This window comes from Telmatherina bonti (assembly GCF_933228915.1).
Source record: "Telmatherina bonti genome assembly, chromosome: 17".
NCBI lineage: Eukaryota > Metazoa > Chordata > Actinopteri > Atheriniformes > Telmatherinidae > Telmatherina > Telmatherina bonti.
In genome coordinates, this window is record NC_136615.1 from 28,610,723 (window position 1) to 28,636,118 (window position 25,396).

The 25,396-nt window shown below is 39.5% G+C and overlaps 1 protein-coding gene across 1 annotated transcript in view; it reads right to left on the reverse strand.

Annotated features, from left to right (window-relative positions):
• niban2a (niban apoptosis regulator 2a) overlaps nucleotides 1–25,396 on the reverse strand; it is a 42,900-nt gene that overhangs the window by 1,426 nt on the left and 16,078 nt on the right. The window contains exons 5-13 of the mRNA XM_079256917.1: nucleotides 23,802–23,969; nucleotides 12,772–12,887; nucleotides 9,889–9,993; nucleotides 9,654–9,816; nucleotides 3,297–3,484; nucleotides 2,917–3,072; nucleotides 2,569–2,682; nucleotides 2,343–2,450; nucleotides 72–183 (exon numbers count right to left, since the gene is read on the reverse strand). Coding sequence (XP_079113043.1) covers nucleotides 72–183; nucleotides 2,343–2,450; nucleotides 2,569–2,682; nucleotides 2,917–3,072; nucleotides 3,297–3,484; nucleotides 9,654–9,816; nucleotides 9,889–9,993; nucleotides 12,772–12,887; nucleotides 23,802–23,969 — 1,230 coding nt within the window. The remainder of the gene's footprint in view (nucleotides 1–71; nucleotides 184–2,342; nucleotides 2,451–2,568; nucleotides 2,683–2,916; nucleotides 3,073–3,296; nucleotides 3,485–9,653; nucleotides 9,817–9,888; nucleotides 9,994–12,771; nucleotides 12,888–23,801; nucleotides 23,970–25,396) is intronic.

Sequence of the window (25,396 nt, forward strand, 5' to 3'; positions counted from 1 at the left end):
TGTTGTTAAGCTGAACCAGACAACACACTTAATGGCACTTCATCACCATGGAAACAACCCCTAGCTCATACCCATCATTATGTCTTTGGTGACAGACTGCAGGACGACCTCTTCGTACATATTTTCCACCAGGAGAAAACTGGAGAAGTCCTCGAAGATGAGCTCCTCGAAGCGAGGCAGCTCCTGGGAAAAAGGCGGAACAGTTTACACAAAGCTGGAAACTCTCAGATATGCAACCAAAACAGTCACAGATCAAGAGTTTTCAAACCAGTTGTGATTGTCAGGAGTCGAAATTCCAATAAAGTCACAATGTTGTGTGAAATGCAAATAAAAATAGAACACAATGGTTTACAAATACCAATAATCCAGGTTTTTTTTTTTTTTTTTTAAAAAGCAGAAACAAGTTAGCACAGCAGGACGCCCATTTCATCGATGGCTGTAGTATTGAAACTTCCCATCACAAGAACTGAAGAAACATACAAAGAAATGATACCAATAATGTTTTGGTACATGCAAAAGACTATGGTCTCATTATTACCCACCATTGGTTATTATTACTATTACTGGCAAAGCAGAGACACATCCATCATTGTTGTTTTTTTCTTTTCTTATAACTTGAAGTCTCGTGTTGATTTATCATTTTCTGAGTACATTTACAAATTTATCCAGTGTAAAAATTCCTAAGTTTTATTTAGCCTTTCCGCGCCGCCCCCTGTCGTCCCATTCTGGTCTGATGCAGGATTCTAGCTGCTCTATAGTCCTGGAACTTCCTTGGTGGATGTTTGGTTTCATGATGCTCCAGATCTTTTGTGAAATGTCTGCAGTGTCCATTGTGAAGTGAAATGACTGCAGACAGACCAGTTCTCCTGTGAAGCCATGCTGTTGTGATGGATGCATTGTCTTGCTGTAATCTACAAGGTCTGCCTTGTCTTGATGGGAGCAGATGTTGGGCTAACCCAGTGGTGAAGAACCCTTAAGAGCAGCAGTCTTTTCTGCTTCAACACATTAAATTCAAAGCAAATAGATCCTACAGTTGAGCAACTTCTGCACAGCGACTCATTAATTTGAATCAGATGCATTAAAGCAGGGAAACATTGAAACCATTGATATTTGGACAAAGGCCAACGTTCTCCACCACTGCCCTAAAACCTTGATGTACTTTACAGCATTGATGGAGCCTTGTTGCATGTGGAAGCACTAACGTAACCCGCTACCTTCATGGGTCCAGGTTTTTCCACAAACTGGATGGTCCTTCTCATTTTTACCCTACAGGACACAGCTGCCACAGTATCCACATTTTGATCCCTCTGACCACGAAATAGTTTTTCACTATTCCACCTCAGACTATTTTAAACGAGCTCGGATGAAGACGTCACTGTTTTTAGGTCACGTTCAGAGGCGGCAATTCCTGGTCCAGAAAGTAAAAGTCCTGCCATGTTTTAGATCTACCTGTACATTTAGAACAGGTGTTTTCACTAACGGGCTCATTTACCTGGCAAATAAACTCTGCTCATTAAATTCAGCTGGTTTGGGGACTGGTTGGAACAGCTGCCGGACCGGACTTTTACTTTCTGGACCAGGAATTACCACCTCTGCTCACATTCACACATGGCTTCTCTTTTTGCACTGAAACCTGCATTTTTTGTGGATTTCAGGTTTCATCCAGTTATTTCCAGTAGAAAATCATTCTTATTCTTAGTTCAGCACTGCCTGAAGGTCCAAAAAATAGGTCCAGCTTTGTCCCCAGCGCACAGAGATTCCTCCCGATTCTCTAAATCGTTTGATGATATGCATGCAGGCTGATGTGGGTTTCAAAGTCTTCACAGTTTTACATTAAAAGAAGATTTTTCTGAAATTGTTCCAAAGGTTTTAGAAACTGTTTGTTGCAAACTGGTCTCCACCTAAAAGGCTCTTTTTATACCCAGTCACGTTACTGATCTAATCCCAATTAGTCCAGTAAATTACCAAATGCTCCTCCAACTGTTTTTATCTGTACCAATTATTTTTTCAGCCTTTTGTGCCAATTTTTAAAAAAAAATGTTTCTTCCATCAAATTTAAAATAAGATCATTTTCCTTTTTAAAAAAAAAAAAAAAAAAAAAAGGCAAAAGTTTCAGTTCAACATGTTTAATTTTTATGATCTATTGGGATTAAAATGTGGGTCGATAGATCTTCCAATAATTCTACATTTTACACATCGTCTCAACTGTTTTTGCAATGAGAGCTGTAATCCTTCTATTCCCTTTAGCTTTCATACACATTTGGGCAATAAGTGAGGAGAGAAATCCTGACAGTAAAACGTGCTTTGCTTGGAGTTAATCATACAAAAACAGTGTTACTTACAGGTGTGCAGGATGGGTGGAGCTGCTGCAGCATGTAGGGGATGATAATCTGCAGCAAAGCCTCTCTGAAGAACTTCTTGCGGACTGTGCTGCTGTCATAATCATATTTCTTAGAGAAAAAGAACAGAAACATAAACATTATATACATATACTCAGCCCAGCAAGTTGCTGTGTAATAAATCAGCTCATTATAACAAAGGAATCGTACTTTGCTGGTTGTGTTTTACCTTGAGAACCCTGTCCTGGCATCTCTGGATGGTCTTGCACATGTTATCTTCCCCCTGAGCATCTAAAGACTGATGGAGCAGCTGTTCAAATGTGTACACCGCGTTGTCCATTTGCTGTCAAAATGAAGACAAAAAAAAACCACAGCTTTGTCTCAAGAGTCAATAATCTTTAAAGCTGTTATGCTCTTTTTGTCCAGCAGGGGGAGGAAGCGGCTTTGCCACATGCATGGCAGCTTGCTGTGTCCTCTTTGTGTCGAGTTACTTGGAAGTAGGGAGTGTTTGTCAGCACAGTTGTGACACTTCTGGTGATTTTTGTTTGTTTTATCTAAGAGCCAGGTTGCGCCTCACCTCCCTCATGAGGATCTGAGCCCTGCTGATGAACACCGAGGGGCTGGAAACGTCGAACCTCTGCTGCAGCCCCTCCAGGTTCAGCTCCTCCATCTTCTCGTAGCAGCTCTGCATCTTCACCGGATGGAAGGCCAGCATGGACAGCCGCTCCAGTTGCTACAGGGACAGACGGACGGATGACATTTAAGGATCATTTGAGCAAAATTTATACCAAAACAGAAATAAAGGCCGATTGTAGAAGTGTAGTGAGTGAAGCGCACTTCAAGAACACTCCCTGACTTCTAAATTACGACTTGCACTAATGTGACCAACGCATTCCTTTTCATGATCTCTATTATTGTCATTAAACCCATAAACAATACTTTAACAAGGTGACTCACATCTCCCAGTTTGTCTTTGTCCCCGCCGTTAAGCGAATTCTTGCTGAGCTCCACCAGCTCCTTGAAGAACACGTCCCTGACTTCAGCGAAGCCTCGGCTGGTGGGCTCCATCAGGGCCTCCAGGATGGAGCTGATGTAGGGCTGGATGCTGGTCCGAAGGAGCTGCTCTGCTTTGGGCAACACTAGAGCTGCACGTTGCAGCAACACAAGAAGACAGGAAAATAAAAACATGAGCCTGATTTTAAATTATATTGCAAAAAAAAAAGGGACGTTTAGCAGTGCATGCAGACATTTTTGAAATTATATGACTTTTTTTGGTCATCTCACAGAATGAGCAAAGAATACATTAGAGTTTCTTTCTCATCATTTAATCTGCTAATATGTAACAATTTACGCTTCAAAAAGACTGTCTTACCTTCTCATAACACTTAAAAAATGTTCTAGTGTTGAGAACTCTGGGTGATAAACAGTTTCATGTATTTTTTGTCTTAAAGCTACACAACTTTCTGGCTTAAAACTTTAAGTTTCTGACTGGTTTTTGACAAAACACTGACATGTAAAATACACATTCCTGCAGCCATTGTTGGCTTGCAACATCCCAGGGCTGAGAACCTGCACTTCTACCCAGAAGCATCACATGACAGCTGCATGCATGCGACAGGCGTGCACCGTGTCAAACACCTACAACTGGATATCAACACTCCGTGCACCATGACTGTTTCAGGACATTAAAACGCTTGGAGGACATTAATGGAGGAAAAAAGAAAACAAAACATGACAGAGCAAAAACTATGACATGAGTCAACGCGGGACAGACTTTTACTGGCTGGAGAGCACTCAGAGTAGAAGTAGGCTGCAAGACGGATGCTGAATTAGCCTTTGCTGGGGGTGTTACAGAGTGAAAATCTGCCAGAGAGCTGGAGTTATACTCTGCGTTGGTGCAGCTGATGCCAGTGAAATGTGCTTCTGCAGTCAAGCGTAGGATTACGAGCATGCTGTCACAGTTTTCTCCCAGCACACGAACTTAGCAAGAAGCTCCAGAAATCCAGAGACATGTCATCTTTTAAAAGTGTACGATGCTATGACATACGTTTGAGCTTCATCTTTAGCAGATACTTCTTCCAAAACCCTTTTTTGAACTTAAGAAGCTTATTTTATTTGTTGTTTGTTGTAACCAATATTTGTTCTTTTAGAAGTCCTTTATTTAGTTAGAAATAAATAAATAAATAAGTATAACCTGATGCCATCGCAGAGCCTGTTTTTTCATTTAAGACCCGAAAAACTGATTGGTTTGATGCCCCTGAATGTTTGGAAATGAATATAACTCTGTTCCAAGCTACAGACATGCCTGCCTGCTGTAATCGCTGTTATTTCAACTCTGGAAAGGATGACGGTTATGTGGCAGGTCAGGAAATTACAGGTGTCCAGCTTGGGCTAACACCCTTGTCTTTACAGGCCGATGATGTCATACAGCAGGGGTGGCCAACTGCGCTCCTCAAGCGCTGCATCCCTGCAAGAGTTAGGAGTCTCCCTGCTGCAACACACCTGACACACATCAGACTTAACTAGCAGAGCTTGACATCAAACTCTGCACCAGTCTGTTAATCGCGTACTGATTAGAGTCAGATAGCAAATCATCTGAGCCTTTTCACATGCCTCAACACCAAAGCACTGCTGGTCTTCAGACAGTGCAAAACTCAGCAGCGAGGCTTCTGACTAGAACCAGCAGGAGAGTCCACATCACACCCGTGTTAAAGTCTCCTCACTGGCTTCCTGTTGAATATCGTGTCCGTTTTAAAATCCCGCTACTTACTTTCCGAGCCCTGCATGGACAGAGCCCTGGTTACACTGAGGACTTGGTTAGGCTCTACAGTCCGGCTTGAAGTCCAGGAAACACCTGTTGATGGTCCCACGAACCCGTTTTAAAACCCGGGGAGACCGTTCTTTTAAAGCTGTCACTCCCCGTCTGTGGAATGAGCTTCCCCATATGCTTTTGTATATAACTATATGCTTTTAAAAACCTCTTAAAAACATATTTATTCACTCAACAATATTAAAGACTCAACGACACTGCTGTGTATTTATACTGTTGTGATTTTTGTTTTGGTTTTTTTTCCAAACATTGCAGGTTTTCTATGTTTTTATTGTTGTCAAGCACTTTGTGACCTTGTCTCGATGAAAAGCACTATATAAATAAAGTTTATCTTATCTTATCTTATCTTATCTTATCTACTTGTTTGAAATATTATATGCTGCATCCTGAGTTGGCAATAACAGATTTAGATTCACAAATTAACTTCAAGGGACAAAATGTGGAATATTTTGGGTTCACTCTGTGTAAACTTGATATAAGTTAATGTAAGAATCAGTGTTTCATGCAGTTTTCTGACTCGTGTATTTAGTTTCTCTGGGTTTACAGGGGTCATATGTGCTGATAATTTAGTTAAAAACACAAACTTTCATGGTTGCACACTGGCTTTTACAATTATTACCTGTCAAACTCCTTAAATTGCTTTATATAATGTATTTACACGGTTCTAACAAGTAACCTGTGGTTTTGACGCTTATTTGTGCTATGAGGTCAGGAAAAGTCCATACAGTGCTGGAATGCAGTTCTACCACTTCAGCTTAAAGAGAGCCATGGAAAGAATGGGTAGCCTGTTCTGACTTAACTTCTGGACAAAAAGAAGAAAGCAAGCTCTCTGCTTTTTCACTGCAAAGCAGGAGTTGTGAGGACAAAACATGGAAGGAGCCATAGAGGGATGTTTGGTCACAGAAGAACGACTTTTTAAAGCCAAATATCAAAGTGATAAAAACCTCGAGGGCTGTTGTCCTACTCAGGCTGAGAGGTTTGCTGTGCCAAATGTTCCTGCACCAGAGGGGCTTCAGCCACGTCTCACAGAGGCAAACAGGAGAACAATGCAGAAGAGGTCGAGCAGATGACGTTACGTGATGCTGAGATGAGATCATTCTGCATGCTGATGTGTTAAAGGTAAAAACTGGGTGTATAAATTTCTTTAATTTATTGAGATTTTCAGTTTCTTTTTCCCTCTTCTCCCAGACAGCAGGACTGTGACGATATGCTTTTGTCCTGTTTCGATTCGATATAAATTGCGATTCTCACAATTCTTTCATATTTCTCATTTTTGTAGATTAAAAAAAAAATAAATGTATAAAACTTTTTCATTGTTCGTCATTTTTCTTGATTTCAATTTGGAAAAAAAAAGATACAATAAGCCAGACCATCATTCTGCAGCTATAACGCCCAAGCAGACAAATCAAAAGATCAATAAAAATTATAACAATTTTACAATGGATTATTTTTATTTATTTGAAAAAAAATTGATTTCTTTAACAAAAAAATTTATTTTAAAATTATGAAGCCAAAAAAAATTCAGATTTTCGATATTTTTTTGGATTTTCCCACCCTTAGTTCCTAGAGTTTCTAAAAGTACGATGGGAGGCAGAGATCCGGTTATCAGGCCCCTCAGTTTCTACTGCAAGTCTGTAAAAAATGGGCCAAAATGTACTGTAAAAATTTGAAGGAATATTCTATTAGAACGTTTTACGGTAGTTTTATCTGTATTTATCTAATTTGCATATTGCATCTTCGGAACAAGAAGTTCTCAAACCTGAACACAATAAAGTCCTGTGTCCTGGAGACATGTGACGCTAACTCAACCACTAAGAAGCACTTTAACGCTACGTGTCACACATTCAACAGCACTTCTACGTTTTACATACCGTGCCTTTACTCTATCACACACATTTACACCCCAACAGACACATCAGTGTCTTTCCAAAGAACACTTCAGTGTGTTGTCAGAGGAAGCCTGGAATCAAACCAGCTACTTTCAGGTTTGCAGAAGACGGTTCTGACCAAAGTTTACCGTAACTTTAGCATCTTAATGACAAACTTTTCTCCAGATTTACAGATCCGTGATGACAAGTGTGCAAAGGCTCATGGGAGATCCATATTCTGCAGGAATTTAACCGTTTCTGGTTGATATTTTGTATATTTTTCTTGCCTATGTTTTGTTGATATTCAGGCGATGTTTGTGGGTCGGTCGGGTCTGTTTGAATGTCAATGTTGGCATCATGACTGCAGCAGACGTTAAGGAAGGGAGACTCAACACTACCGCATGTATTTCACCTTCGGATAGACGGCAGCTAATTGTCCATGTTGTGTCCCAGACTGTCGAAGCTGAAGAAGAATCTATGCGTCTCACTGGGAGGTAAAATTATGCTGGATATGAACCTCATAACTGATCTTGAATAAATTAAATTCAACCACTTGTTACCAATTGAGACACATATTTTAATTTGGTTCACTTATTCTCACTTTTGTTCTGCGTGGTGTCAGGACTATGAAAGTCAGGAAGTTTCAGATTTACAGACATGTCAGTGAATGCAGCAGGGTTTATACTCTGGAGGTCCAGAAGTATCAGTAAAAATGATCCGTAAAATGTTCTGGGAATTTTTTAAAAGTACACTCTTGGCTTTTTTTTACAGAAGTGTTTCTTAGAGTTTGGCTTAAGGAAGCAGACGTCTCTACCTTTAAGCTTAGGTTTAAAACTGTCCTTTTTGACAATGCTTGCTTACCTAAGCTGCCACAGGCTTAATCCTCATGAATGCTGCTTTAGAAACATCAACGAAACTACCAACAGCTTCCATTACCTTGGTATGGTTGTTAGGCTTCACGTCCACTAGAGGGCAGTATAGAGTTCAGAAAGTTTTAGAAAACAACAAACACGACGATGGTTTTAGTGGGAGGGGCTTGGGCAAAAAGAAAGAGCGCAGTAGACAACGTGCCATTAAATTTAAAAAAAAAAAGAAAAGATTGTGCCTTTTTATTCTTCTTCGTTCCCTTTGCTGGTCACACATCAGCTATTTGTTGCAACGCTGCCCCCATCGTTTCTATGGGAACTGCTCTGTTTGCTTTGTCCGGGTTCACACCTGCAAGCTCTCATAAAAAGGACTGAAATACACAACCAGTCGAAAGTTTGGGCAGTCTTTCCCAGTGGATTTAATGGGAAATGATCTGTTAATGTTACATAAAGAACTCAGAAGACAGACAGAATACTTAATATGTATTTAGCATTGAGTGTAAATGAGGCTTATAATGGCTTTAGGTGTCCTATGATGAACCGAGAACCTTCCTACATTTTTGTCTCATCACCGTTTATACTCCAGGTGGGATGTATAGATGAGGTGACATTGTTATGAACTGCTACAGAAAAAAAGCTTCATTAAAATGAATGAATTCTTTACTATGAACACTTTAGATGAAAACAATTCAATTATTTCCTTTTCTCTTACAATATAGGCATCTTATCTCATTTTTTGTACTTCTAACAGATCTGTAAAGTAACAAACCAGATGAGAATATTCTCTCTGCTGTCAACCATTAAAAGCCAAACCTAAGAACAACTGGGGCACAAATTCCAGTTACGTCTTTATTTGACCATTCAACAAAATATGAATTAAAATAAATAAATAAATAAATAAATTGTCTTTTTTTTATACCACTTAGTACAATGCAATAGATATAAATGATTGTAGTGTAGTCCTATGCTTTTTAGTATCCACCAGGGTCCACCAGGGTTCTGAGTGAAGTTTTCTACCATAAAGTGATGCATAATATACTGTAAATATTAAATATGACATTTGGCTTTATAAGGTTAAGCTGCATTATAAGTCTAATCTGTTACAAGGTTCTTACTGTAAGTGTCATGAAAAGGATGCACATTTGCATTATGTCTGGCTTGTGGCTTGTTTGGAGCACCCTAAGAGCAGAAATGAAAGGAAAACAAGGAAAGCTGTCTAACACTATTATTTGGGGCAAACCAGCTGACCAGTCAGAGTATGTGTACCTTCAAGGAGACAGAAAATAAAATTGAATTTACCAGGAAGTGCTGTAATAACGTAGAAAATGGCAGGAAAGTTTGTTTTTCTACGATGTACTGGCGACCTGTCCAGGGTGTCCCTGCCTCTGGAACCTGTCCCGCCACCCTGAACTGGACTATGTAGTATAAAAAAAGGAATGAATGAAATCAAGTGTTTCTCGAACATCCAACTATGTAAATCTCTTTTACTCGACACTTAAAATTATGGCCAAGTAAATCAGAAGAATATGGACTCTTTCAAAAGCCATCTGTGGTATGTTGCCCTGACTTTTTCCTCTTGTGGGTCATTGCTTTCCAACTCACTGCCACATATTTCCAGTTGCTTCCATTAGTCCAGAGATACAATGCAGACATATTGAACCATTTCATCCATTTTTAAGTTGTGTGAATTATTGCATCACTAGTTAGATAGTACCGGTAGATTAAAAGTCAAAGCCATGTTCTTCCCCACCTTTTATCTTGCTGCTGACATGTTCCTTCGATGTAACGATCTGGTCCATGTCAGTCCGCAGTCTGGCGTCTAATGAACCTCTGTGGGCCTCACAGGCTTCCACAAGTGCTTCATACTGACCGGTGGTCTGAGACAACACTTGCTTGTACACCGCATCCGAGATCTAGAGGAGCGATATGTAAGAAGTTATGTGGTGTAAACATGACTTCACACAGCATGTCTGATAGAAACTCACCAGCATCCAGTTCCTCTGTTTCTGTTGCATCTTTCCATTCAGACGGGGGGCGATCACATTTCTTAACTCAGGGTGGAGGGTCTCCATCACAAGATTAGCTAAAATCTGCACACAACATAAGATATTAAGCTATATCAAAGCTTGACACACTCTACTTAATGTCTACCGTTGAACATGAAAAACAAAATTAAACCTTCAGAAATCCAGCTTTTCTTTACTCAGCAGTCATATGGATACAGTTAGGTGTCAAAGCAGCTGCATGCCTTGTTTTAGTGGTTCTGCCCTTTCAACACATAAAACTAACTATTTTAACCAGTTTTTATGAAACTCTAAATCCTAATTAATAACATCACCATTAAAGGAAATGTCCTTCTAACCTGAAATAGCTTGTTGGGTCTCACAGGGATGCCTCAATGAGAAGCAAAATGTCTTCTTTTTACATAATCCCTGCAAAGCACAGGTTAAACTAATCTCATGGTATGACTCACTCACTGCAAATGCCCCAATATGAACTCGCACACAAACTTAAACAACTGACAAACCTTCATTAAATGTAATGAACCCACAAGACAGTTTTTTCTACAGCTACATACAGTACATTGCAAAATGTTGAAAAGCCAAGGTCTTTCAAACAGCTTCATATCACGATAGCCCAGGATTGTAATGTACAGCATCCTTTCATTATGCTAGTCTGCTAACAGTCTGTTTTGTTATCCAGGGTGGTGTTAAGGAGGTTTAATGCACTGGTTGTGTCTCCTTTTGGGTTTAAACAGCTCTTTGAAGTAGTGGCTGGATGGTTTTCTTTTATATATGTTTGTTTTGGAGACTGTAATCATTGTTAGCCTATTGTGTTGTGGCGTTATCTAGTGTTAGCCTGCTATATTCCTGAGCTCAGTTTGTGTAAGTCTTGTAAACTGTGAAGCTTCTGCTACTTGTTTCTGCTAAATTAATCAGATGTCTTTGGCAGGAAAGTCACACTGGCCACGACAAACATTTAAATTCAAGTTAGATCAAATAACATTATCCTGGTGAGCTAGCATTGTGTACTAATCAACTCACATCCTGATTTAAAACCAGAGCAGAGTTTAAATTTTTATTAGCTGTGGTTAAAGTAGTTTATTTGCTTGTATTTAAAGTCTTTGTTAAATTTTACTTTTACTCGTACAACTGTATTGAAGTCATTTTGTCTTCTAGGCTTTTGAGCACAGACTGTTTAAAACACTTTTGAGGGTTTTCCTATAGCACCAACAAATCAATACAGGTCTCCCCCCTTATGGGGCTAGTGACCATTTTTCATTACTTCGTTTTCTTTCGTATTCAGTATTTGTTTTATTTTTTTTTTATTTTGTTAATTTAACAAAAGAAAGAAGGTCTTGGTGAATCCCACAAAGACAATTTTTGGTTAAAATGTCTAATTTTAAGGTATTTCATTGAGTGCTCTATAAATGGTTAAGGAAAAATGCCAGCCATGAAAAAGTCTGCAGTAATAATGCAAAACTGCTTTCGGTGATTTTGGAGAGCAATGGGAAGTCCAGCTTAGCCCTTCATGTATTACCACTCAGAGCTTTTATTTTAGCCCATTATAGCAATGAATGGCTTGTATGATGGAAAGCTTTTTTTTTTCAGTGTTTTCATTAAAACATTTTTATTCATTTTTCTTAAAGAGTATACACTAACTATGAAATATGTTAATCAAACCTTTAAATGAATTGTCTTCGACACAAAATCGGCTCTTAGAGCCGGCTCGTTTGTGAATGACACATCCTATTTTAACCCCTCGATGCCTGGTGTCACAAATTTCCATCAAACCACTTTTGACTATTTTGTTGTTTCTTTACAAAAACATGGGCTGTGTCTGAATGTACACACTCCTCCCAAATCCCTCATTTACTATATGGTGCTACACTATATAGTGCACCCATTCTGTTGGCGATTCGGGCACAAAGTTGGCTATTTTCTCCACAGATCATGTGACTACTGGCTGCCACCATGCATCCTTCCAAATCCATTCCAACATGTGTGGATAAAATTATTTTCCTATATTGTATTTTATTCTTTCTTTGTTGCATATTTATTTACAAAATAAGGATATAAAATGAATAATCTATAGTTAGTTTTCTTAACCTGCTTTGATGTTCGTTTCACTTGCGCCACTTTGAGCTCCTGCCTATAATGCATTGTGGTTTGTATTGACCCGTATGATAACCATCAACACTCACTACTTTTTAAGATGCATTGTGGGTAATTTTGCGTGCACTACGTTTTTTTTCTTTGGACTAGAAAATAGCGTAACCCCTATATAGGGTACTATGTAAGGAATAGGGTGGACATTCAGACACAGCCATAGATCATATAAGTGATCATTGATGACAAACAGGTGTGTACAGTGGGAACAGAACAGTTTTAACCAACTAAATCCAAAACAGGTGTGGAGAACACACAGGAAGGCAAAAGTAACAGGAATAAGCAAAGACAAAAACTGTTCCCAAAACAAAACAAAAATAAAAACCAGAGTTCTGAGATAAAACAAAACCCAAACCAACACAAAGGGTCTCTTTCAGAGCTAATTCAATCTTTGCCCAAGCTGAAACCATACGCTTTAAATAGTTCAGCAACACCACATTGGATTGTGATTCCATGTAAATTGTGGGCAGGCTACTCTGTGTATTGTTTATGGCAGAAGAAAGAACATAACTTCAGGAAACTAAAAATAAACTTGGATACAGCCTGGAGTGATAGAGCTTTATGAAGAAAAGGTGACTGAAACACACAGAGGAGCAAGTTTTAAGAGAAAAGGAGCTTATTCTGAGCGGTGATCCCAAGCAAAGCCACGTATGTGTGTTTGTGATTAAGTTGGGGTCTTATAGTGGATGAGGTCCTGACCTGTGGTGGGACTCCACACATCATATCCCAGGTCCCGTAGTGTCCTTTTCCTTGTCTGTAAAGTCTTACAGAGTCAGTGAAGGCAGGTGTCTGAACAGTGAAGTCCTCTGGCAGACCTGTTGGACCAAAAACAGATTCAAGCAGGCCCTTTAGAAACAGTTTCCATAACAACTCTGTCACCCCCTATGGTCTGAATGATTAATTTAGCTTTATACAATCACAATTCCCAGGGAGGAGGAGGCAGTTATCACATGCACACTGGTGCATGCATCACACACAAATGTGTCATCCATCGAAACAGGAAGATGTTGGAGTATAGATTTCATTTGGTTACTATAGTTACGGCTCCTCCCAGCTGACAGAACAATAAAAGCAGCTCAGAAAGCACTCAGCAGTGTGTGTGTGTGTGTGTGTGTGTGTACAGTTTTAGGAAGTTTGCAGCTGAAGACAGCTGGTTTTACTCCCGGAGCTCTAAATGAGGAATGTACTTTTATAATTTATGAGGAAGTAAATATAGCAAAACCTGAAATTTCCTAACAAAACATTACAGTAAGGTTTATGACGTGGGATGACATCATTGCTGAGTTTTCTCAGATCTGGATGGAGGTGCAAACAAATCATAGAAATGTGGAAGTTTCCTGTTCTGGAAACGGATGAATGGTAAGTTGAATGCCTAAGTGCTGATTTGGTTGCTGCATGTAAAGTCAGTCATGCATAAGTACCGCTGAGGTTGTTAATGCCTGTTGAAGTTGCTCTGTCCGCGGCTGTAAGTGTGTGACTCAGAGGAGGCTGACAAAGACAGGAAGCTTCGAAGAACTGTGGAGGGGGGAGAACCAGAGCCAGACAGGAAGCCGTCTCTGCTCCCAGCTCACTAACTCTGCTGAAAAGCAGACATTTATGAACTTTTGGTCTTGGCACATGTTGTTGGGCTAATAGTGAAGTTATAAGCACAAAGGGAAAGTAGTTGTACAGGCGGCTGTCATGTTGACAGGTAGTGTGCTATCATGTAGAGGTCAGATCAAGTTAAAACAATCTATGGACTATGGTATTCAGCAGTTCACCAGTACCCACCAGCCCAACTGCCATCTCCAGACCTTAAGCTCAAATAAAAATATGTCCGCTGCTACTCGGGCCCAACCTCACGCAGACACGGTGCGAGTTTAAACCTGCCTCACAGGTAACCCATAAGGAGCACCAAGGTTCCCCAGCAGATTGCATTATCTACCAATAGGACCACTACGTTGTAGACCTGATGAAAATAGTCTTGGTGAAGAGGTGAAAGCATATTTTGAATTCAGCATAAGGCACTGCTGACAACCTGAGCTAATTCAATCTAATTAAAGATTGCTGCAGACCAGCAGAACCAAATCCTCCGGAAGGAGCAAGAACTATTTTGTGTAAAGGAAAGGACAAAAGAAAAAATAAAATCCCAGGGGAAAAATGTACCAAACCCAAAGACATACCCTGAGAGACTTGCAGCTGGAATAGTTACAAAAGCCTTGTGGTCATACCACCCTCAGCATGCCCAATCTTGTTGGATCTTTGAAGCTACGCTGGCTTGAAACTGGTTAGTAATGACTGTAGTTGTTGCAGAAGTAATCTCTATTGTGAAGATGGCCACTTATGCATGCCCAAGTTTTCTGTTTTTATCGTCTTATTTCTTGTTTTGTTTCATGATTGACAATACTTTCAACCTTCAACAAAGTAGAAAAGTTGTGTTGTTAAAAGAGGAAAAAATTCATTTTGATTCCAGGTTATTGAAAAAAATGCCAGGGGAAGTGAATACTTTGCAAATTGCTGAGTTCGTGCTCCAAAAATTTAGATTAAAATGATTTTAAAAGGACGTAATAGCAGCAGTGAGATTCTTTCTGACCTTCTGCAAGGCCTGCAAATATCTAAGCATTCCCCTTGTGTCTGAACCAAGTTAGATCAAGGAGCAGATTATAGCCCCTTTGCGCTGACTGTGTGTGTGTGTGTGTGTGTGTGTGTGTGTGTGTGTGTGTGTGTGTGCGCTGTGTATTAATAGAACATGTGGCAGCACTTACCACAGTCTTTTTATTTAAGGCATTTCCCTCCCTGCCTTTCTCACTGCGCTCTGGTTTTGTGGGGCTGCAGCATCTGTCAGGGATGACTTCCCAAGCCTTCACACCCACAAACATTTCACTCTTTGGAGTTTACTGTTTAGACATTTGTGGATGTTAAACATATAACTGGTCTGACCTCAGCTTTAGGCCACCTGCCTTTAGAATAAAGTAAGTTTCATTCACTTCTTCCCTCTTTCACTGACATTGCTGCTTTCATTGACATGCATGAGCTGGATTTCACCATATGGTGCAGCCCTGTGGAACCAGTCCCAAACTTCAAAACCCACAGTTCACTCACTGAAACAGTAAAAAAAACATCAGCTGCAGACATCACAACCACAACTAAGCAAGTCCTTACGTGGAATTTTAGATCCCCATGTCCAAGAATGAATAAATGCAGGAGACCCTGTCTTTGGTTTATGTGGTGTACTGGAACTGGATTCATTATGCTACATGGCTTGATGTCAGAATTTTAAATCGACTAACAAATGCTGTGAAACACACATCTCACTTAACCTTTATATGTAAGATTTATCATCCTCTGGATTTGTACACCAAAGGTTTTCTCATGTTGAACAGAGCAGGGAGGTGGTGGCTGGTTTTACAGGATGTGGGGGTGGAAATCAGCCATGATTGATAGTTCTGTAGTTGGTCAACAGCAGCTAAAGGCGGTGATGGACTGCAGCTAGGATGACCTGCAGAAAGCAAAAGACTGCCTGGTGAAGGCTTGTCTTCTGTGGAAACATAAGTATTATTCACTCTCTTGGTTTGTTTAAACTTATTTTAGTTCAACTGCTTAAAATATCTAATCTAATCAGCCAATCACATGGCAGCAACTCAATGAATGTAGTCATGTAGATATGGTCAAGCTGACCTTCTGAGGTTCTTACTGAGCATCAGGATAAGGAATAATGCAGATTTAAGTGACTTTTAATGTGACATGATTGTTGGTCTGAGTATTTCAGAAACAGCTGATCTACTGGGATTTTCACACACAACTGTCTCTGGAGTTTACAGATAATTTCAATTCAACTTTATTTATATAGCGTCAAATCACGGCAATGCCATCTCAAGACGCTTTACAGACAGAGGGGAAAACATAATGAAGGCCAATTCATAACAGCCTATATAAGGAAACCAAAAGATTGAGTTGAGTCCAACTCAATCTCCCATCCTGAGCAAGCACACTGGCAACAGTGGGAAGGAAAAAACTCCCTTTTAACAGGAAGGAAACCTCCGGCAGAACCCGGCTCAGGACAGGCAGCCATCTGCCTCTGCTGTGTGGGGGGAAGAGGACAGAAAGACAACAGACAACAGGAACTGCTACTCCCGGCCAGGGAGACCTGCTGAGACAGGAGACATACATGTTAATGATGCAACACTGTTATGGGGGGGTAAAAGAAAGAGATAAAGAGAAAAAGAAAGAAGCTCAGTGTATCAGGAAATGTCCCTCAGCAGTCTAAACCTATAGCAGCATAACTAAGGGATGCTAACCATCCCCAGCTATAGGACTTATCAAAAAGATAAGTCTTCAGCCTAGTCTTAAAGGTGGGGAGGGTGTCTGCTTCCCTAACACTAACTGGGAGCTTATTCCATAAGAGAGGGGCCTGATAACCAAAGGCTCTGCCTCCTGCTCGGCTCTTTGAGACTCTAGGAACCACAAGTAAGCCTGCAGTCTGCGAACGAAGTACTCTACTTGGTATATAAGGAACAATGAGGTCTTTGATATATAGTGGTGCCTGGTTGTGGAGGGCTTTATATGTAAGGAGAAGGATTTTAAATTCTATTCTAGATTCAACAGGCAGCCAATGAAGAGAGGCTAAAACTGGAGAAATATGATCTCTCATGCTGGTTCTGGTCAGGACTCTGGCTGCAGAATTCTGGATCAGCTGAAGGCTTTTCAGGGCATATTTAGGACAGCCCAGTAATAGAGAGTTACAGTAATCTAGTCTCGAAGTAACAAAAGCGTGAACCAGTTTTTCTGCATCACTCCGAGACAGAATGTCCCTAATTTTGGCTATATTACGTAAATGAAAGAAGGCTGTTTTAGTAACCTGCTTAATATGTGGGCCAAAGGACAGGTCAGGGTCAAATATTACTCCAAGGTTTCTCACTGTAGCACTGGAAGCTAAAGTAATGCCATCCAGGTTCATTACAAAACCGGAAAATTTAGCTCTGAGTTTTTCAGATCCAACGAGAATTACTTCAGTCTTATCTGAGTTTAAGAGGAGAAAATTTCTAGACATCCAAGTCTTTATGTCTATGAGACAATTCTGTAGCCTATTGGGCTGATTTGTTTCATCTGGTTTAAAGGATAAGTATAGTTGAGTATCATCTGCATAACAATGAAAGTTTATTCCATGCTGTCTAATAATTTTGCCTAAAGGGAGCATATATAGCGTGAAGAGTATTGGTCCAAGTACAGAACCTTGAGGAACTCCATGACTTACTGTAGTTTGGGAGGAGGACTTGTCATTTACATGAACAAACTGAAGTCTATCAGATAAATATGATTTAAACCAGCTTAACGCTGTACCTGTAATTCCAATCACCTGTTCTAGTCTTTGTAACAGAATGTTATGATCGACTGTATCAAATGCAGCACTAAGATCAAGCAAGATAAGTACGGACACAAGTCCTTTGTCTGAGGCCATAAGAAGGTCATTAGTAACTTTCACCAATGCTGTCTCAGTACTATGATGAGCTCTAAATCCTGACTGAAACTCCTCGCATAAATTATTTCTGCTCAGGTGGGCATGTAGCTGAGCTGAAACTATTTTCTCCAGAATTTTGGACATAAACGGGAGGTTAGATATAGGTCTATAATTTGCTATCACCTCTGGATCCAGAGATTGCTTTTTAAGTAAAGGCTTGATTACAGCAGTTTTAAATGATTGTGGTACATATCCTGTCACTAAAGACATATTGATAAGATTTATAATGGTCTGAAGAAGAGATTATATCCAGTGAGCAGCGGCTGGCTGGATAAATAGGTCCTATGACTGTCAGAGGTTGACAGAAAGGCAAGATGACCTCAAATAAACATTGGTTTCAACCAAGGAATGCAGAATATCTTCTCTGAACACAACCATGAAGCAAGGCGGTGTACTTTACCAGAAGATCACACCACGTGCCACTAGGTCCTGTCAGGTATGAACGGAAAACTGAGGCTACAATTCATACAAAATCACCAAAACTAAACAATAAAAGATGAAAAAACTGCACATGGTAGGAACAGGATTTTTGGTGGAAACAACATGAAAATTTGGAACCATTTTGACTTGTATCAATACTCCAGGCTGCTGGTGGTGTAATGGTGTGAAGGGCGTTTTCTTGGCACACTTTCACCCATTAAAACCCACCAAGAATGGTTAAAACCTCACAGCCTATCTAAGTATTGTTGCTGACCATGTCTACCAATTTATGATCACAACATAGCATCTTCTGATGGAAACGTTCTGCAGGATGATGCACCATGTCACAAAGCTAAAATAATCTACAACTTCTTCCATCAACATGACGATGGGTTCATGGTACTCCAACGGCCTCCACAGTCACCAGATCTCAGTCCAACAGAGCAGCTGTGGGTTGTGCTGGAGCAGGAGATTCTCACCATGGATGGTGCTTCATGTCAGTATGGAGTAAAACCTCTGAGGAAAGTTTCCAACATCTTGTTGAATCTATGACTCTAAGAATTAGATCAGTTCTGAAGACAAAAGATGGTCCCACCAGGTAGAAGCAAGGTGGCTAATAAAGTAGCCAGCAAGTTTACTTAGAAAAAGAAATTGCTTTAAACTTTGAAAACATGGTAAAAAAAAAAAAAATAGAGAGGGACAAAACCTGCCTGATTACACACATATGTTACACATAGCTCTAAGATGACAGGCACCTTTTGTTTTTGTGCACACTGTTGTAACAGAGGGGTTTTGTGCTGTGCTGGTGGCACTTTGCAAATCATCTTGTTAAGGCGATGCAAAGCAGCAGCCACTTGTTTTATTGGCCATTTATTAAGGCTAAACAAGGGTCACTTTAGTGGATTCAAATAAGCCTTTAACATGTTAGTGTGAACATTTAACATGTGGTTTTGTCTTATCAGAGCCAGCTGAATAGTGTCTGTGTTCAGCTAAAGAACAGCTTTGCATGTAGCCTGTGGGCTGCTACCAATTACCTAATAAGCATGAACTGCAATGTGAGGTATGTGTGTAAAGTGACTGGAAACAACTGGAGAGAAAGTCCAGGTCAGGTCATAAAGCCATTTATCGCTGTCAAGGGAAAAGGAAAAGCCTTCCGCTGGTTCTGGCTTTCCTAGTGTGGCTGAGGTGAGACAGGACATGTCACCACAGGCCAAAAACATGAATGCCAATGAGAGCAGTGAAGTTTACCTCCACAAGTCATGGTGACAGTAAAACAGCAACCAAGGCTCTGTTGTTTGCAAAATACTCCTGAGGCCCAGCCTCATAGCTGGAATGTACAATGAAGAGTCAGCAGTGTACTGAACATGTGTAAACAGATAGTGATTGGGCGTAAAAGGTGAGCCAGACCTGATTATGAGTCATTTAATTACATAGTAATTTAAATCTAATCAGATTCACCTTTGTTTTTTTTTGTTTTTTTACTACATATCAGTTAAAATAAGCATGCAATGGATTTTGTTTTTCTTCAAAAAGCTTACTTGCTCTCTTGTTTGCAATTAAGCGTTAATTCTTGCAGCCTGTTTGGTTGGGACAATAGCTGATAAAAGTAAAACCAAGGCTGAATCAGGTTGAACAACTTTGTCAGCTTAACTTAGAGGCCAAGTAGTGTTTTTTTCCACTATAAATAAAACTTCAAAAACAATATTTGTTCAAACTTCAGTGCACAACTGACTGGCATCATTTGATCTGGTACAGAGGACTGACTGATACTTTGTGCATCACACACCACCCCAACACACATTTAAAGCATATTTACATCTTATTCAGCCTTAAATTACATTGCAGGAAGGTTGTCCAAGTCTTGAAGAACACAGAAAGATCATTACATGCATGTGCACACCCACAAGTGAATGTGGTACAACAGTATAACAGCTTAAGCAAGTTAAGGGACATTGTTGTCTTTGTCAAATCTTCCAAATGCCAAACAATATGTGAAATTTTTTCCAAGAATGTCTAATTCTGTAAAAAGTTAGCAGACACTTAGTCAAAGCAGTGGAGTGTCCTCTCTGGGTCAGGAATGGGATCCTGCCCCAAGTGTAAGAATTCAAATATCTCTGGGTTTTGTTCATGAGTGTGGGAAAAATGAAGCAGAAGATCGACTGGCAGACCTGGAATGATGTGATCACCTAATCAGATTGAACGAAGAGGCAACCCTCTCAATTTACTGATTAATTTACCCCGCCGTATGGTCACAAGCTGTGGGTAGTGATGAGAAGAGCCAGATCACAGAAACAAAACCACATTCCTTTGCAGGGTGTCTGGAATCTACTCTAAATAAAATGAGAAACTGGGTCATCCCTGAAGAGCCAGATCAGGTGGCTATAGTATCTAGTAAGGATGTCTCCTGCAAGCCTCTCAGTCTGGTGGGCATGTCCCATCAGAAGGGGATTCTGAGGAAAACCCAGTCCTAGGGACTTAGGGATGTCTCAGCTGGCCTGATAATGCAATGGAATTCCCAGGGAAGAGCTGCAAGAAGGGGACAAGGAAAGAGAAGAAGTGGATGGATGGATGGATGGATGGATGGATGGATGATCCAAAGCAAATTAGGTCATCAAGCCACAAAAAGAAACTTTTGACTTTTAGAATAATTTATTTAAACTATTCTCAGCTTTTCAACACAATTCTACACAGTCAGTAACACAAGATTTCCCATCATTCAGCGAGAACGAGAAGCACAATTTGCAACCCTACACATCGCAGCCATTATGCTTGTATGACTTTGTCTAGATTGCTATGGAGAAAGAAATGCTACATGGAAGGAAAAAAAAAGAAAAAGAAAAAAAATCCTTGTTTGGTCTCAATCAATGACTGCAGAGTGTGGAAACCTAAAAACTGTGATCATCTGTTTACACGTGGAATTTAGGACTTGGACAGAAATGTCATGTGCAATGACTTTGCATGCGTTTTATTGCGCCCAAACCTTCAGTAAATCCAGACAAAAGTGGTCACAAAGGAGTGCATAGTCATCAATAAAAATATATGCATTTCTCCAAGCATTGGGCTATGGCACTGATGAAAACAGATGGGGAATTTGTGAAACTGATGCATTTATATTATTTTAGAGTGACTGAATATATGTTTTAGAGAAGTTTAGATGCTGAGTTCATCTGTAGGAAATGTAAGGTAGAGTTGAGTATCATCTGCATATCTACGATACATGAAGCCTCAAGTGCAGATAACCCAATCTGAAAAGGGTTGGATCTCACCCAAAAAGCCCTTAGGCATCCTTGACTTCCCTTTTTAATTAATAAAAACAAACTATTCAGACATTTATGTGTAGATCAATATGTCATTTAGAAAGGTGAGACATTTTATAAAGTTGCTAATTATATACAATTGATCTACAATCCAGTAATCAACCAAATGATCCAGCTCATCTGAACCCCTATCATTATACAATCACAAACAAACCGAAGGGATATTTCTACAAAACTGTAAACTCTAAATAAAGCTATAAATCAACATTTTAATTTAAACAAACTTATAAATTAAAACTTGGTGAGTTAGTTGCAGTTATAATTAAACGAGTCATTTATAACACAAGTGTCTCAACACAACGCCCAAAGACGTCACACACTGTTGTCTTGCCAAAACTGAGGTAAATTAAGACACAACAAAAATGGATCACACTATGTTTGCACATCAACCAGGAAATCTCTGCCTTCTGTGTCTCACAACAATGAGACATGAGTCACAGCACCACAAGAAGAGACATCAAAAAAAAAAATCTTCACCACAATTAGACAAACATCTTTTAATGTGGGACCAAGCCTTCAAACTACCGTTAATTCTTAAAATGCTCAGACAAAGGCTCTGGAATAAATTCAATGAAAATAGGAAGCAGGAACTGACGCAAATGACCTGCGCTGTTATGTTTCAATGGATGAAATTATTCACCACTCGAACTGAGCTCTGTCATGCTGAGTGAAATGTGTGAAACTAGGCAAAAGGCCTAAGTTATAAGATGTGTTCTAACTACCTGCTAGCTAGTCTCTCCATTCTGAAAATATATTTCAGAATATAATTCACCTAATAATTAAACTGCCTCCTCTTGGAAAAAAGCATTTCCGTATTGGAGTATTTAGACTAAATATTTTTTAAACTATTTAACACTGTGTACAAAAATAGTCACATTTCCATGCTCATTCCCCACAAAAGTTTTATTAACATTCTATTTTTACATGTAAATGTGTCTCAAGTCTACAAAAAACTATTTTGAATCCCTTACTATTTCAACAAAACAATTGAGTTGTCTACAAACTGATTTACAGTAATGTAGCATTACTTCAGTCCAAAACAAATTTTCCTATGGAAATTCATCCTGCGTATCGTGCCACATCGTATCGTATCGTATCGTATCGTATCGTATCGTATTATGTTGTATGATCAAGTCAAATCTTTCTAACTGTATCAAAAGTTGGTCCTCAACAGGCCCCAGAAAATAATGATTCACAATTGCAAACCATGAAGCCATTTATGGGTAAAACCTCAATTCACCTGAACACCACACTGCTGTGCTACTTATGTTTTAGTAAAGAAAAGAAAAATAATGAAAAAGACTGAAAAATAGCTGGAGCCAGACAAATACCGCCTGTCAGTGTTTTCAAAAAGTGTTGTATTGCAATCTGTGTGTGAATAAAGTTGAATAAGAAATGCATTTTATAATAGCATCATGCTAGAACTCCCCCCAACCCACCCAAAAAAACAAAAAACAAAAAACAAACAACCTAGGCAGAATAAAAGACTTGGACAAAAGTGGTGTCCACAGGACCATCTTTCCACAGCAGCAGCCACCACCAAAGAAGAAGTTGACCAAGTACCATCAAAGACTGCTGCACTGTTACGTTGCCAGGCAACGCTGTTGCATCTTAATAATTTGCTAAGTTGTCTGAATATATGAGCCTGATGCCTTAACATCAACCTTTAGGAGCAAATCTCTAAGATGCTTAAGTTTACCAGTCATCACCACCCACTTGACTCTCTGGTTAAGCTGCTGTAAACGTGGACTAGTTCAGTAGAAAACAGCAAGGTTATTAGACCTAAGAACAGAGCCAGACCCAGAACTAGAACTGTGTCTGTGTGAAAGCACTAACCGGACCGGAGACCCTCTCCTCTGTAGCACAGGGTAGAAATACTGATAGAAATCATGTACATAAAGGTTAAGAATTTAGAAGCTGAAAGATTTTGATGTTTTTATTTCTGTAGCAAAGTAATTTTTCATCTATACACTTAAATAAACTGATTAATAGTCAACGACAGAACCAGCAGAGATAATCCCATTGAAGTTTTCATCCTTAAATGGGATTTCCTTACATGAAACTGTGCTCTGCAAACAACAGTGTGAGAGTGTGAAACAGGAAGTATCCGCTGCTGATGTGGTATGATGATCTAACATGTGAAAACTTCAACGTGTTGCTTTAACCCAAAGACAACAAGACTGTAACTAAAACCCTAAAAGCAGAATACACCTCAATCCTGCTGCATCTCATATTTACAGCTTACTAACAAGGCATTTCACAGCTTTACACTGTGACACACACTCACACACACCCTCACCTGAATCACAACAAAGGTGCAGAAGAAGACAGCGGTACTGACTGATCTGGGTGGAGCTGTTTAAAATGCGTATGGATGGGCTGTGAGCTCCACGCCGCTCTGTTAATCATCATCTATTCATTGCTTCCGGATGAAACATTAAGTAATTTCTTATTGTACTTCCTGTTTGTTTGTAAGTATGTGTGTGCATAGTTACCGTTGTTGCTGTGTCTGACACAGTCCTGCAGGACAGCGTGCCACTTCTTCTGCTCCTTCTCGGTCATCACACAGAAGTAGTGGTGGCGGGCGTAGGGGTGCCACAGGATGAGGGGAAACTGGGTCGCACATTTGATGAAGGGACTGTTGCTCGCTTTGGCCTTGATGCCTGCAGCATGTCAAAGAACAGAACAAAAAGTGAAAAATGGATGATTTTAAACACTGGAGGAGAAAACATAAAGCCTATTCTAAATAAAACCCTTCATTAAGCTGTATTACATTACTTACCTACAATAAATGAATGATATATTTTACTATAAGGGCTACTGTATGTGGAGGGAGGATACATGTTGCCTAGCAGCTCACAAATGTATATATAGATATATATATATATATATATATATATATATATATATATATATATATATATATATATATATATATATATATGTATATACTTAAATAAGTAAGAGATGATATAGTAATAGTTCAGCATTATAAGAGGTGAGGAACGTGTTGCACCATCTAATGACCATAGGGATGAAAAAAACCTTTAAGTCCTTCAGCTGCTTCTCTGTCCTGTCAGGATGTTATGGATCGGTGTTTATCATTGTCCAAAATTATAACAGAAGTGTTAGATTTAAGATTTGTGTTACTTAGTTTGAGTAAATTCAAATAAAACACAACAACTTTTACATTTGTCTCATTAAAAAAAAAAAAAACCTTAATAAGAGTGATATCTAATTTTGAATCCGTGGATAGCAGCTCTGTTCATTGAGGAACTTTTAATGAGAAATGTGTAAAAAGTTGATGCTAAAAAGTGAACCTGAGCCATTTTACAGATGTTTTTACAGAAGTTAAAGGCAGAACAACATAATGTGTTATTTAGGCACATTTTTTCACCATATGTGCCATTTGACCCTTCCTAGGTGCCAGACTGGAAAACTAATTATATTTCACTGATGTTTCACAATATCCCCACGCAGCCCCCTGCACGAGGGCCTCTCGTGATGAAAAGATACACATACAGTGCTCCATAAAATTAAATGAACACATTTAGTTTCAGTTTGTTAAAACAGCTGAACTTTGGCAGATTTTAGGGAAAAGACTAACTCTTGCATCCTGCCTTTTCTCTCCAGCCAGTAAATGTCAGTCCGATGTTGGCTCATCATCTCTCTTCTTCTGGACCTTTTCTCTCTTTCTGCTCATCATTTCCGCTGATTATATTCTCTTGGGTTTCTACTTTGAGTCAGGCATGGTGCATGTTTAAAGCAGTCAGTGTGTTCTGGAGTCTTTCTTGCAGGACAATGTGCATAACCAATCTAAGTGTGTCTTCAGAGAGGGTCACTGAGTATTAAGGTCAGAAACCAGTGAAGTATTGGGATATGAGTCAAATGTCATGTTGGTCATTTAAGCTGCTTCACATTTTTACGTAGAAACACATCTAGGTCCCACAAGAGAATCTTATCTTAAATATTACAGATGGTTTTAATGATCTTTTTGACTAAATTTTCCAGACTAAGATGCCATATTTTTGAATAAAGACCTCAAGTCTGATCAGAATACGTTATATTGAATTATTGGATAATCTGCCAT